The sequence below is a fragment of the Geotrypetes seraphini genome, chromosome 2 (assembly GCF_902459505.1).
Source record: "Geotrypetes seraphini chromosome 2, aGeoSer1.1, whole genome shotgun sequence".
Taxonomy (NCBI): Eukaryota; Metazoa; Chordata; class Amphibia; order Gymnophiona; family Dermophiidae; genus Geotrypetes; species Geotrypetes seraphini.
The window spans coordinates 237,180,208-237,195,835 of NC_047085.1; the positions used below are offsets into that span (position 1 = coordinate 237,180,208).

The following is a 15,628-nucleotide window of genomic DNA, read 5'->3' on the forward strand; positions in this document are numbered from 1 at the left end:
CAGACTAAAACTGGAAAAAGCACAAACAACATCAAAGCAGGTGCCATAAGGCGGTAAGAGGGGCCAAAAGAGACTACGAGGAAGAAATGGCCAAGGAGGCAAAAAAACTTAAAGCCGTTCTTTTGATATATTAAGGGGAAACGACCCATGAAGAAAGCGGTGGGGCCGTTGGATGACCATGGAATAAAGGGAATGCTAAAGGAGGACAAAGCCATCACTGACAAACTGAACACATTTTTTTGCATCTGTATTTACCGAAGAGGATATACACAGCATACCAGAATCCATCAGGCTATATGCTGGAAATGAAGACAGGATACTGGCAGGGTTGACGGTCAGTCTAGAGGAGGTATGTAGGCAGATTGATAGGCTTAAGAGTGATAAATCCCCGGGACCGGATTGCATCCATCCGAGGGTCATCAAGGAACTGTAAGGGACTATAGCTGGACTGCTTCAACTAATAGCCAATCTGTCGATCAAATCAGGAAATATTCCAGAAGACTGGAAGGTGGCAAATGGTATGCTGATCTTCAAGAAAGGTTTGAGGGGAGATCCGGGAAACTACAGACTGGTGAGTCTGACCTCAGTACCGTAAAAGATGGTAGAGGCACTGATAAAAGACTGCGTCATTGATCACCTAGATGGACACGGGCTGATGAGGGCCAGTGAGCATGGTTTCAGCAAAGGCAGATCGTGTTTGACGAACTTGCTGCACTTCTTTGAGGGAGTAAACAGACAGATAGAACAGGGCGATCTGGTTGACATTGTATATCTGGATTTTCAGGTGTTTGACAAGGTTCCACATGAACGACTACTTCGGAAAATTGCAAGCCATGGAATTGAGGGTGAAATACTCACGTGGATTAAAAACTTGCTGGAACATAGGAAACAGAGAGTGGGGGTAAATGGACAATACTTGGACTGAAAGAGCGTCACCAGTGGGGTTGCCGAGGGCTCGGTGCTTGGACCCGTACCCTTCAACATCTTTATAAATGACCTGGACATTGGTACGACGAGTGAGGTGATAAAATTTGCGGACGATATGAAGTTATTAAGAGTAGTGAAGACACATGGGGATTGCGAAGATCTGCAATATGACATAATCAAGCTCAAGAAATGGGCATCAACATGTCAAATGAGGTTTAATGTGGATAAGTGTAAAGTGATGCATGTCGATAACAAAAATCTCATGCACTAATACAGGATGTCTGGGGCTGTATTTGGAGAATCTCCCAGGAAAGACACATGGGAGTTCTGATTGACAAGTCGATGAAGCAGTCTGCGCAATGCGTGGTGGTGGTGAAAAGGGCGAACAGAATGCTAGGAATGATAAAGAAGGGGGATCATGAACAGATTGGAGAAGGTTATCATGCCGCTGTATCGGGCCATGGTGCGCCCTCACCTGGAGCACTGCGTCCAGCACTAATCACCGTACATGAAGAAGGACACGGTACTACTCAAAAGAGTCCAGAGAAGAGTGACTAAAATGGTTATGTTTAAATATATTTATTGATTTTCAAATCATATAATCAAGAATACCTTGTACAGAAAGCAAATTAGCAATTCTAAATAAAGCAAGAAACATTCCAATAACATTAAATCATATATTAACTAAAATGCTCAAGTCCTCTAAATTGGATCCAAGATTTCTTATAAAATAAAGCCAAAATTAAAGAATTGAACTTAATGTACACTCTTTCATAAAGTTAGCTGGAAGGCTGATTGCTGGGATTAACCTATAGTCATAGAGCTTATGATTTTTCTACCTCCAATCGGGAGAGCGCTAAAAAAGAAGTCAACTGACTAGGCTCAAAGAAAACATATTTAACTGATCGGTGATGGACTATACATTTACAAGGGTGTCGCAAATAAAAAGTAGCACCCAAAGATATAACACCTGGCTTCAACAAAAGAAATTCACGACGACGCCTTTGCGTCTCTCGTGATAAATCAGGAAATACCTGGACTTTACAACCCATAAATTCTTTCTGTCTATTTTTAAAGAACAGTTTTAACAACCATGCTTTATCAATAGAGAGAGCTACTGTTATAATCAAAGTACTCGGTTCTACAACCTCTTTATCTGATTTTTCCAATAACTCTGATACATCCAATAGTCCTTGATCCGACGGCTTTTTTGGTAATTTAGTCTTATTAGGTAAATAATAGACTCGTGATAAAGGAGGTAATGAATCTTCTGAGGCCCCCAAAACTTCAAGAAAATATCTTTTAAACATTTCTCTAGGAGGTGTCAATGGAAGCTTAGGAAAATTAATGATTCTTAAGTTATTGTATCTAGAGTTATTTTCTAAGTTCTCCATTTTTCTTCTAAGATTGATATTGTCTTTCATTAAAGCTTCCTGTAATTGTTTGGATGATTTAATGTCCTGTTCAAGCTTTTGAACCGAGAAATTAGAGGCAGTCATATCCTTTTTCAAATCTTTAAGTTCAGTAGAATGTTGAGATAATTTCCCCTCAATTAACTGAAGTTTGGGACTTATGGTCTTCACTAGTCCGGCCATAAGATCCCATAGTGAGTCCAGAGTTACTTCTGAGGGTTTTTCCAAAGAAAATACAGGTAAAGAAATGTCATAGTGCTCACCGTCCAGTTGATTAAGTTTACGCTGTCCCTGAAGGTTAACTCGCCTCTCAGATGATTCCCCCTCAGCTTCTTCAAAGGAGCTCATATCCATAGGAGCTCCTGTCAGCAGGCTCTGTGATGGACTACTTGCCTCAGGGGAAGACAAAACCCCGACCTCCGGGGTTACCTTACCCCTTGGAGAGCTGCTTAGCTGAGGTTGCGGGGGCGGCGCCCTAACGTCGGGGCTCAACGATGTCTCCAATCCCGGAGGAATCTCCACGGCCTCACTGACGCCGCTACTCCTCTGCGGGCCTCCCTCCGACGCCGAAAAAATACCCTGCATCCGCCTGATGAGTTCCCCGATGTCTCCAGCCGCGGGGGTGGCCGTGGGCCGCGAGGCACCAGCGGTGCTACGGCCCCTCCGTTTAGGCATCGGGTGAGTAAAAGAGCCACTTGCAAATGATTGAAAATTGTTTAAGAAAAATCTTCAGAGCGGCGTCTCAGCGCGTCCAGCCAGACGCCATCTTGGATCTGTGACTAAAATGGTTAAAGGGCTGGAGGAGTTGCCGTACAATGAGAGATTGGAGAAACTGGACCTCTTCTCCCTTGAAAAGAGGAGACTGAGAGGGGACATGATCGAAACATTCAAGATACTGAAGGGAATAGACTCAGTAGATAAAGACAGATTGTTCACCCTCTCCAAGGTAGGGAGAACGAGAGGGCACTCCCTAAAGCTGAAAGGGGATAGATTCCGTACAAACGTAAGGAAGTTCTTCTTCACCCAGAGAGTGGTAGAGAACTGGAACGCTCTTCCGGAGTCTGTTATAGGGGAAAACACCCTCTAGGGATTCAAGACAAAGTTGGACAAGTTCCTGCTAAACTGGAATGTACGCAGGTGAGGCTGGACTCATTTAGAGCACTGGTCTTTGACATAAGGGCTGCTGCATGAGTGGACTGCTGGTCAACATGGACCACTGGTCTGACCCAGCAGCAGCAATTCTTATGTTCTTATGACATCCTGTTTGTCTGTCTTATCTGTTTAGATTATAAGCTCTTTCCAGCAGGGACTGTTTTCTTCTTTTTTTGTGACTCTGTACAGCACTGCGTACATCTAGTAGCGCTTTAGAAATAATTAATAGTAGTAGTAGTAAGACTACTGAATAAAAGGAGGGCTTATCAAAATATTGGCATGTAGTATGCAACTTTCTCAGTATGTAGAAACTTGTTTTACAAAGGGCAGAAGTATGAGCTATGAATGTCAATTTGGAATCCAGCAAGACTCCCAAATAGCGGAAATGGTCAACCAGAGAAATGGTAGCTCCTAGGAGAGTAATAGGGATGTTTGAAAAGGAAGGTGGTCGGCTAGCCAACATGCTACAAGTTTCATACAATTTATATACACAGTATATAATTATTTATGTGAATCCTGTATTAAATTTGAAGTTATTATTATTAGGGGTAAGACAACAAGAAGGCAGCAGGTCCACTAGATCTACTGTAGGGGAAAAACAAATAAGCAGACCAAACAAAATCCAGATCTAAAGTCTTTATTAAAAGTACTCCAAGTAACACAAGGACGTGCTTGACGTGATTTAATTTCACAAGAAATAAAAATCACAATTCATAAAATAGAGCATAGTAAAAATATCATTCCAAAACCATAATTTCAAACAAAACAAGATATTAGAGATAAATATAAATTATATGCTTACTTTCTACAAATTTAAAACCAAACATAATGGGGCTCATAATCGAAAGAGAAAAACGTCTAAAAACTGGCCTGTCAGCACTTGGACGAACATTGTCCAAATATGTCCAAGTGCCGATGTTAAAAACGGGTTTTAGATGTATTTCTAAATGACCTAAGCCTTCATAATGCCGCTGAATGACCAAAGCTAAACTGGGCGTTTCAGGAGGACTGTCGAGGACGGGAGCTGGGTGGGATGTGGGCCGGCTTAGACTTAGTCGTACAGCATGTATAACCAAAGTTATACAGCCCAGGATCGACGGAACTTGGATGTTGTGACTTAGACCATGTAAAACATGGTCTGTCTCAAAAAACCAACTAAAGTCACCAGATAAGCACTGCAAACACATAAAACAGACCCCCACACACTACCCCAGTGATCACCGACCCCCCATCCTATAAAAATATTAATACCCCCTTTAAAATTCAGCCTCCAGACCATCATCACCTGGCAGCCTGGCATAGGAAAGCCTAGTCATCCAGCACAGAGGCGGCTTAAGCCGTCTTGAGGGTGGGTTAGGGACTCATGGAGAGGAGGACTCATGCCCATAAGCCTCTGTAATCACTGCATTGATACTTAAACATGTGCACTCCCCTATACACCCCCAAAACCCTTTTTACTGGCATATAAGTGGCTCCTGCAGCCATAAGGGCTATTGGGGGGTAGATTCTGTAGGTGGTTTGGGGGGCTCACCATGACCTATAAGGGAGCTGTAGTGAGGTGAAGACTTGGCACCCTTTTTGTGAAGTTCACAGCAGTGCCCTGTAAGGTACCCCACTATTTAGGTGGCATGTCTGGGTGTTCAGTCCATCACTTTGCAGACCCCTCCCATGTCCAACAGGGCTTGTTCTAGGTGTTTTTGACTTGGACGAAAAGTTGGACGAAAATGTGGTATAAAGATGGATGATTTAGCGACTTGGATGATCAGATCTGCAGGACGTATAATTAGACGATTTTCGAAAGAAAAAAAATTTTGGACATATTTTTCGAAAATGTGTCCTAGGCTGTATTTTACTTTGGATGACTTGCGAGTTAGATGAAAACGGACTTAGACGTTCCTTTTGATTATGCCCCTCAATATGTACATAAAGGAGACATAAATGCTTACCCAGTTGATGAGAAGCACGCTAAAAACACCAAACCAATAAGTACAACTGATTAAAATAATAAAGAAAGGCAGATAATGTGCATCAAACACATTGCCAACTCAACATTTGCAATGAGTAGATACCACAGTACAGCATTGAAGCTCCTCATCCTTCTCAACATAGCTAACTCACTATTTAAGTTAAAATAAGAAATGTAAAAGAAATATCAGCTTTGCTGCACAGCTCAGTTAAAAACCAGGCTGAGCTAAGTGATACAATTTATGCAGCTATCTGCCCCTACAATATGAACTACATTGGAAAGACCATTTCTTAAAAGAATTTTAGATCATATACTGTAAGTGCGATCAATAGGTCTGCTACGGATAAACCACTGGCACAGAGCTGTAGATTTCTCCTTTTTTGTTTTGAGCATGCCAAGTTCCACTTGGAGGGGTGGTGACTTGGACAGACTACCTTACAAACAGAACAAAGGCTTATATACAGATTTAATACAGTTACATTGCATAGTATTAATCAAGAAATATACTATATTGTGTTTTTATAAAAGTATATTTTGAGATCTTAATTGTACCTTCTCCACATTTTCTTTTATCTCCTTTGTATTTATTTAAAGATCCATTGCTTCATTTTCTTATTTCTTATTTTTTTTATTCACTTTATTGATAGACTTATTTTTAATATCTGTTGGTGCTTTTGTTACCATTTTAGTTGATTTTCCAGAGAACCTTGGTGACTTAAGTGAAGAGCAAGGTGAAAGATTTCACAAGACGTAAAAACAATGGAAGCCAGATTCCAAGGCAGATGGGATGCGCACATGATGGCGGACTATTGTTGAAATCTTATGCGGGATTGTCCTGGCAGATCGAATGACTGGAAATGACTGGAAAGTTTGTATCATAAACTTGTGCTTTTGGTAAGAAATAAGTAGATTTTCATATTGTACACTTTTCATTTAATTTTTAATATGTTTCCTTCATGCTTAAAAGATATTAATTTAAACCCTACATTAAAATAGCCTGTATTTTAATGGGCGAGCAGAGTGAAAAGTGGTATATGGCACATGCTCTGTATCTCAAATTGTAGAGCTGATAGGAGAAAGCTGGTGCCATTTTTGGAATCAGCTGGTCAAATATACCCAGAAACAGGTTTAACATTTTGAGGCATCAAAATGAGTGCTGGCTGATGTTATTTGTTGAGTGCACAAGAATTACAATATACTAGTTAAGCATAGTGGTACTTTAAAAAAAAACAACTAAAAAACTGTGAGGTGGGGTGACCCCTAAACTTTGTCTGTATTAAATAAAATTTTGCGTGTTTTTCATTTTTCTATAAAGGAATAAAATGAGTCTTGTGGACAAATAAAATGTGTTAATTAATTTTTTGGGTCCACTCTAGCATATATGCATATTTTATGTTTCTGTGTTTAAGTGAATATAATCATATGATACATAAATCTTAAAAATGTAAATCCTCTGTCTAACACAAATCATATTTGTTTCTCTTATTCAACTTTAAATGAATAATTGAAGGTATTATTTACTGTCACATTTCCTGAGATAAATCCAGTGGCCTATTACTAGACCTAAATGGCAGGGCTGGATAAGAACAGCTTAAGAATGAGGCTTTATCTTTTCCAAATACAAAAGAGATCACATGAGTGATCTGGGTACCTCTTCCTCCTAAGGGGATTCTAGGAGTGAAGACCTCCAAACTGTTGACAGAGGACCTTCTGATGTTAAGCACCAGCTACTCTCTTTCCCATGGGCTAGTTACTTAACCCTTCATTACCTCAGGTGCAAACTTTGATTTTAAGTTCTCTGGGGACAGAGAAATACCTATTCTCTTCACAGGTTTACTTCAGGTCTATGTACATTGGACTTAACCGAAAAGTGTCCTCTGCAGTCCCAAAGCTCATTAGACTAGAGGAAGTCTGACTGGCATTTTCAACTTGGAGTCAACAATAACAAGTTGTTTACTTAGTTTGTCTTAAGTTACAAAAGAAATTGAGTCCCAGGTTTCTAGTCAGCAGGAGCTCTGGAGGCCACACTGAAAAAAGTTGTGGGTCAGTATTTAAAGAAACGACCACCAGATAAAAAAGATCAACAGATGATTGATCCACTTATCTTTATGTCAACATTCAGCAGCCCTATCCATTTAGGAAGGACTGCTGCTTTTCTATTTAAAGCTGTGAGGTCCAACTCAAAGGATTCATTTAATGGAATAGCTGCTGAATATTCCAGTACAAGGATAAATTCAGATTCTACCCCTGGAATATCCTTGACCACTCCTTTTCATTATTGGAAAATGTTTGGACAGAAATGGAGTTGTCCATCCATTTTTTTCAAGCCATAATATTTTTTTGACTAGTTAAATGCTTCTGAATATCGATCCATGTAGTTTAAAGGTCATGTTTGTGCTTTGTAGATGCTTAAGGAACAAGTCTATAACTGGGCACCCTCATTCCCACATCATTAGAGTGTGTAAATGGACAGACCATCAGCAATCGTGCAGTATGCATACATTCAAGTGGCATCAAATTGACTACGCTCTATCTGTAAAAGCATGTATAAGTGATACAGTGCATAAGGCGTTCACATGGGTGGAATATGGAAGGAAATTAATCAATATAAGGGAAAAACAGCCATATAAATTAATCCACAGAAATCAGGAGCAATAATCGCACTGTTTATATGTTTTTGCAGGGAGTCACAATCATCCAGTCACAAAATAAATAATAATGGCAGAAAATCATAAGCACAAAAAAGTGGAGAAAAACAGCCAAATTCACTCTTTAGTTGCGCGGAAGTTTTCTATGAGTATGAATCTGTGAGAGATATGAGATTTTTTTTTTTTACATCTTTCCCCTGATGTAGCATCGTTGGTGTTGTGAAACAGGAGTACTTTCTATTGGGAGAAGGTTGTCGTGGAGATTCTGAAGAAGGAAGGTAGCATTTCACCACGGACATAGCAACCTCAGTTAAGTGTTATATTCATGCTCTATTTTCTTGAAAACATTGAACTTTAAACTGGACTTTTATACTCGGCTATAGCCTTTTGTTACTGAGTTGTTTTTTTGCAGTGGAATCTAGATCATCTTTTGAAAGAAAGTTTTATGGATGTATGAAAGACGTATCATCACAGACCAGTGGTGATACAGATTGCTTAGGGTACTGATGATCCCAGCAGTCTGTGTATGAGGTCTGGTTTTCTGTCATTATTATTTATTTTTTGACTGGATGATTGTGACATCCTGCAAAAACGTATAAACGTATAAAAAAAAAATATTGTAACTTCATTGGAAATGTCCAGTTAGCTCTTTTGTAATCCGCCTTGAACTGCAAGGTATAGGCGGAACAGAAGTCACTAATGTAATGTAATGTAATGTAATGTAACAGTGCAATTATTGTTCCTGGTTTCTGTGGAATATGGGAGGGACATTGGTGAGGCTAGAGGAGTAGACTGAGAGGCACGTCATGTAGTCAGCTGGTGCAAGCTCCCCTCCCTTCAGCCCCAGCAGGGCCTTTCTTCTGCTATGTCACTTCCAATGTGGTAGAGGAAAGGCCCTGCCGGGGCTGGCCACAAGCAGCCTGTTTGCAGCGCTGCCTCTGCTGATTGGCTCCTGCTGCTGCTTTGGGAAAGCCACAGGTAATAAATACTGACTGTACATGTTGAGGGGTGTTCATCAGAGGTCAGACCCACATGGAGGCAGGTAGGGAAGACCCCGGGGTGGGGGTGGGGGGGGGAGATAGACTAAATGTGTGTGTGAAGGGAAGAAAGAACATGGATGCTGGAGGGGAGGGGTGATAGATGCTGGATCCATAAGTGTGTGGAGGGGGAAGGAAGAAACATGTATGCTGGACCTGCAGGGTGAAGGGCAGGGAGGGGAGATGGATGGATGCTGGACCCATAAGTGTGTATGTGTGGGGGTGGAGGGGGGGGGGGGAGAAAGTGACCCAGACCAGAAAGGAGGGTGGGAAGGGAGGAAGAGATACTAGACCTACAAATGGGAGTGGTGAGATGATAGAGAGAGGAAGAGAGAGTGACTGTAACAGATGTCAGTTTGTATGAGTGTGTGTTTTTCTAAGTTATTTGAAATTAAAAAAATGATGTTAGTGAAGTTATCATATTTCTTTTAATTCAAACAAACTCTGATATTCAGCCAGGCTAGATATCCTGAAGGCATCTGTGCCACTCTCCCTGTGCCCTCCACCAGGCCACTTGCATGATGCTTCCTTCTTTACCCACCTGGCTTTGTGGCTAATTTGAGGTGCCAGATTATGGAATTGCTTTTTATGTATTTAAAAACAGATGTGATCTTCTGTTATCTGTAAAATCTGATTTTTAAAGTGGTTCCCCCCCCTTATCTTTTAAATGAATCTGGTGAATCTTTTTTTATTCTGTATTGCCCTCAACTCCACTTTGATGGTAATTAATTTTATCTATTGCCTTTCGCTTTACATGAATCATTTTTCAAGAATTAACTGAGGAGAGAGGGGAAGTGGGAGAACACGAGATTATTATCTTAAGTATATTTCCTCAGAATTTCTTAGAAAACGCAATAAATAATAAATAAGAGCTTCTGCTTTGAATTGATCCTTATCTCTCCAGGGAATCATAGTACAAAACACCTCAAGCACTAGACAGAATTACATAGGATTTGTGAGTGTAGTCTGAGATTAGTGGTTCTTATCTTTGTCACTCCACAATGGCATTAGTGCTGAGCTCTGGCAGGAAACTATCAAATGCTCTCAGCCCATCACTTGCTGTGTTGACACAGTGAAGATGTTGCTTAGAGCCCTGTGATGTTTCAGTAGGATTTGCAAGAGTTTCCGAGCTTTGGAGGGGAGGGGAAAATATATCCTTTAGACTCAGTTTGGCAAGCTCTGATCTTCCAATGCAGCAAATCGGTCTAGAACCAACAGTGAAGATTAGAGAATGACATGGGGACAAGCTTGTCCCCGACCCCGCAGGAACTCAATTTCCCTGTCCCGTCCCTGTGAGTTTTTTTGCTGTCCCTGTCCCATTCCTGCAGGCTCTGCTTTAATCGCACAAGCCTCAAGCCCTTATGATTTTAAAGTGTTTGAGGCTTTGGCAGGTGAGGATGGAGCTTGCAGGAATGGGGCAGGGACAGGAGAAGAACTTGTGGGGTTGGGGAAAAATTTGTCCTCCTGTCATTCTCTAGTGAAGATGACCAAAAGAATAGTGCGCAGCCAGATAAGCCTTTGAAAGGATCTTTCATTAACAACTGCTTACATTGAAGAGCGCATTTCTACTCAAGGTACTCACATGGGCCGTGTTTCAGCCATATTGCTTGCATCAGGAGTCCAAAATAAATCCAGATGTAGAGGATTATAGGCACATCAAAATCTGCAGTGTGAATGAAATGAAAATATAACCCCCCCCCAAAAAAAAAAAATAAAAAAATTTCTGAGCTGAGGTTGAAAAACAAATGCCAGAAATTCTGCCAAAATCTCTAGTTGGTGCCAGCACACACCTGCGATTCCAAGTCATTTGACATTAAGGTCCTGACCCAAATGTGCACCCAGAGGACAAGTGTGGACCCTTCCTCCAGCTCATAGAATATAAGTGTGTCCAATAATCCAAACTGTATGCTATAAGTGTTGATTCTATTTCACCTGCATTGCTTGAATCAGTTTTTTTTAAACTTGGGATCAGGTGAAGAAAGTACTGGAAAATCCAGTGGCACTAACATACGACACTGTGCTATTTGGCACTTTAATGAGAGCTAAAAGTCAAATATCATCTCACAATAACAGACTTCTGTTTATTATGACAGGGGTTGCCATACAGTTTATTTTAAGGAATTGGAAAAATGGGGATCGATTAAACTATACCTTTTGGTGGGAGACTCTGTGTCACATCTTTAAAATGGAACGTATTATGGCTATACAACAGGGGCATTATAAGAAGTTTCTGGATATTTGGGAGCCATTGACAAACTACTGCAGAGCGATTGTTGTTGATTTTGCTCCTTGATCATGCACGGCTGGCGGGGTGGGGGGGGGGTGTTGGAAAATATTTTTAATCTTCAATTTGAGTGCAATTTTTGAATATGAAAATGGAGGGGGAGGGGTGTTATATGTATTTGTCATAGATTACAATTTGATTGAATTTAGGTGCTATTATTGTGTAATATGATTGTATAATGTGTTGCACTTATTTTTGGTTTCAAAATGAATAAAGATAATTTTAAAAAAAGTTTTTAAAAAATTTGTTAGGAATCATTCCAATAAACTTTTACATCAGCTTCATTTCCACAGTACTGTTTTTGTCTTTGGGTTTCAAATTTTCAAGTTTATTAGGTTTTTTTTATATACCGCCTATCAAGATTATCTAAGCGACTTGCCCAGGGTCACAAGTAGCAGCGCGGGGTTTGAACCCACAATCCCAGGGTGCTGAGGCTGTGGCTTCAACCATTGCGCCACACACTCCCTTGGTGTTCTGCGGAATTTGTTGGTGTTCCTGTTGTGGACTTTTCACCCTCTTCTCCCCCCAGAACCTCCCCCCCAACCCCTCCCCCTCAGTGAACAAGGTTTAGGGTTGCCAGATGTCTGGGTTTTGAAAAGCTTCTCAAAACTATATGTTCCTTGGTTCGGAGGAGGGAGGGCAGACTTGGGGTTCTGGGAGCTAATTCTGTAAAGGCATATGCAGAGATGTCAAGTTCCCTAGTTCCAGGCTGGAGATTTTGGGACAGTCCTTTCTGATCATTCCATCCTGGTGCATTATAGAACTGGCCACACTCATTTCAATAGGCAGGATCAGGTACTACAAATCCTACACTGCTTTGGGATGCAAATTCAAAACCAGGACTGTCCTAAAATCTCCAGCTGGGAACTGGGGAACCTGGCATCTCTGCATATGAGTGTGTCCAAGCTGTTCTAGAATTCTAACGTCAGCCCTGGGTTACCGTATGGTTCAAGAAAAAGAAGGACGACGGATTGAGACATACAGGTTGCTTTCATGTCTGATTGAACACAGGAAAACCAGATATAGATGTTTCAAGTTACTCCCTCGATGTCCTGCTCTAAAATTATCTAATGTAAATTTGATTAAAAATTCTGAAATAAGAAAATGCTTGAAAGGTAGATATGATAATATACCACTAGGTGGCACTAGAACTCTAGTCTAGATGTGTTTGACTCAGCCCTTATGTATGGCTGCAGGAAGTCTTGGGGGAGGAGTGGCTAGGGATTTAGTGCCAGCAGCTCTCCAGTGTGGAGTTTGCTAGTGTTACTCTGTTCAAACTGCAAAAGCCCCCCTCTGTGAAAGCTTACACCTGGCTTCATGTTCTTTCCATAGCAGCTCCAACTAACGGGAAACTTCAGAAGCACTAACAGGGCACTTCCAGCCAGAAGGACAAGGATCTATGAGTTCTGGGAGAAAGAAACAAAGAAAAAGGGAAGAGGGAGGAAAACTCCTTCAGAGTCATTTTGCTCTTTTACAGTTTTAGAGCAAATGTGGGGAATATGGAGGGAGGCAAGCAGTCTCTACTTGGACATTTTTGGATTTTAATGTAGTGGAACTTCTTGAACCCATTCCTCCTGTGATCATATTGCCTGGAAACTGAAGAAAGGGACTTGGAGCTGTTTATGGAGATTTTTTTTTTTAATTGAGTTGCTTTTTGCATATGTAGACTTTTTTTTTTAAGGGAATTGTTGGGATTCATTTTTATTTGGAGAAAATGATTCCATTGTTTCTGGGGTCCAAGGTATGTTTTCTGGTTTTCCTGATGGCAGCACTCCAAAATGGGATAGTGATGGAGATATGAAAGCTTCAGGATGGGAGCGAACAATGGCAAGCAATATGGCAGTGAGGGTGAGTGACCTTGGTACAAAGATCTACTAGGTATCTGCATGGCTCTCTGTGTGTGGGGCGGGGACAGCTAATTCTCCAATTCCATATTTAAAATAACTTTTTCTGGAACTCCAAATTAACTTCTGACATTCTCGATTAAATGACTTGAGGGTGGAAATTGATTTTGGATGAAAAGCGAATGATGTGAAGTCCAAACGCATTTCTCTTTCCTAATTCTGACAGGCTCTACGCATGTTAATGGAAGATAAGTGCCCCCTTCCCCCCCTGCTCTTTTCCAATTGCAAATCTCCTCCACACTATTTGCAAAGACAACTGCCCTTTCCAGGTTAAGCTATTAAAAACAAAACATTATAAAAATAAAATATTAAAACTTAATTTTTTTGCAGTTTGCCATTGTTTACTGTTGAGGTGGGCTCTCCTGTCTGCTGCCTTTCATTGGGTGAGAAAGTCCCAGCTTGTATGTCTCTCTTCTTGAGTTTCGGATTTTGGTTTCAGATTATATGACTCACCTTTCCAACTCTGAGTTTATGGCAAGTTAATTTCTTGTACAGTAGAGGACTTATGAGTTAGTACCTAGTGCATTGGAAGCATAGTGTGGCTTGCTCTTCCCTGCTTCCTGCCCCTTCTCTGCCCTCCTAAGTGCTCAGAACAGACACAGCATTTTGCTGTGATGCTATGTTTGTGTTCTATGGATTAGCCATTGATCTTATAGTGCAGAAAAATGTAAAATGAAATCTGCCTGGACATTTTGAATGAACTGGCTGCTTCTGCCTTTCCTTCCGTGTCTTTTATTACACTCTGGTCAACATCTTTTTTTTTGCCCAGAGGAACGTGTTTGGAGAACATGCAACCTAATTGTCATTTAATGCCTATCACTGGCGCATGCAAAACATACAAAAATCAGCTATTTTGTACTTTCTGAACTAGCTGCATTGACTTATCATTTATATTTCTATTCTGTGTGGAATCAGTGAACCAATATAAGTTAGCTGCTGACAACTGGTGACTTGAAATTGAGATGAATTGTACCAATTTACAGCAATAATGACTTATTTGTGAAAATTCCCTCTTATGTTCTATAATTTAAAATGCTTGTCTAATTATTTCATTGTTGGTTCATTAACTGTCAGTGGTACTCTAACAGTTTCAGGTTCTTGGTATCTGCTGATCGTTCAATAACTTACCAATGCAAGTTGCAGCAGTCGCTGTTACTAACTTCCACCTAGCAGTTCTGCCAAGGATAGTGCAGGGAACGCTGTCCCCTCTGATGTCAAAAGAAATGTAAGAAAGGCCTAGTCACACTGAGCCAGCCATCAGGAGTGGGAACAGGGACTCCTGAGGGCTTTGCAAGTGTGGCCACACAGAGTGCAAGGGAGATGGGTGGGGGGAGGGGGACACATGGCTCCAGAGCAGTGGGTGGAATGGGATGCTAAGGGATGTGTTGTACAGAGTTGTGAGAAGAATGGGGGACTTAACTCCAAATCTAGTCAGAGTATTGCAGAGCCTCTTTATGGTGTCCTCTTCCTGTTGAAGCTGAAACAGGAAGAGGACACCATAAGAGAAGAGGGGATGAGAACACTGAAGAGAAGAGGGGATGAGAATCCGAGAGATAGGAAGTAGAGTAAAAGAGGGAACGGGGAAGGCTCTATGCCAGGCTTGTCCAAGTTCAGGCCTCCAGGGCAGGAAACAGCCTAGGTTTTCAGGATATTCCTAATGAATATCAATGAGAAAGATATTAGCATACCACTACATCCATCGTATGTAAATCTCTTTCATGTATATTCATTAGGGTATATTGAAAACCTGGTCTGCTTTCAGCTTCCAGGGACCTGGGCCAATCGGAGCCTCAGGTCCCTCCCTGGATGCATCAGGAAGGGGCCTAAGGCTCTGATTGGCCCGGACACCCCATAGGAGGGGCCTTAGGCATTCAGGTCAATCAGAGCCTTAGGCCCCTTCCTAGTGCACCTGGGGAGGGGCCTGAAGCTCTGATTGGCCTAGGTTGCATAAGGCCCCTCCTATGGATGCACTGGGAAGTGGAAGCCCATTTTGGAAGAGGTGGGCCAGCTGGCTGGAGGAAATAGGCATCCTTTGGGTCAGCCATCTAATTAAAGGTACAGGGGAAGGGGTCAGAGGCGGGGGGGGGGGGAGGGGTGGTGGTGTTGTGATGCAGTGGGAGAGAATGGGCATCTTTCCCGCTGCTAGGAGGGGAGGGGGCGCATGTCAGTGGGAGAGAGTGGGCATCTCTTCCGCTGCAAGGGGGAGGGATGTTGTGTGGCAGCAGGAGAGAATGGGTATCTCTCCTGTTGCAAGGGGGTTTTGCTTGGCAGTGGGAGAAAAGGCATCTCTCCTGCTCG

At 41.6% G+C, this 15,628-nt stretch overlaps 1 protein-coding gene across 1 annotated transcript in view; it reads left to right on the forward strand.

The window, feature by feature from the left end:
• The first annotated feature begins 12,733 nt into the window (after window positions 1–12,733).
• The window catches only part of FBXL7 (F-box and leucine rich repeat protein 7), a 501,276-nt gene continuing 498,381 nt past the window's right edge, over window positions 12,734–15,628 (forward strand). Inside the window, exon 1 of the mRNA XM_033935235.1 lies at window positions 12,734–13,274. Within this exon, the coding sequence (XP_033791126.1) occupies window positions 13,238–13,274 (37 nt within the window). The 5' untranslated portion in view covers window positions 12,734–13,237. The remainder of the gene's footprint in view (window positions 13,275–15,628) is intronic.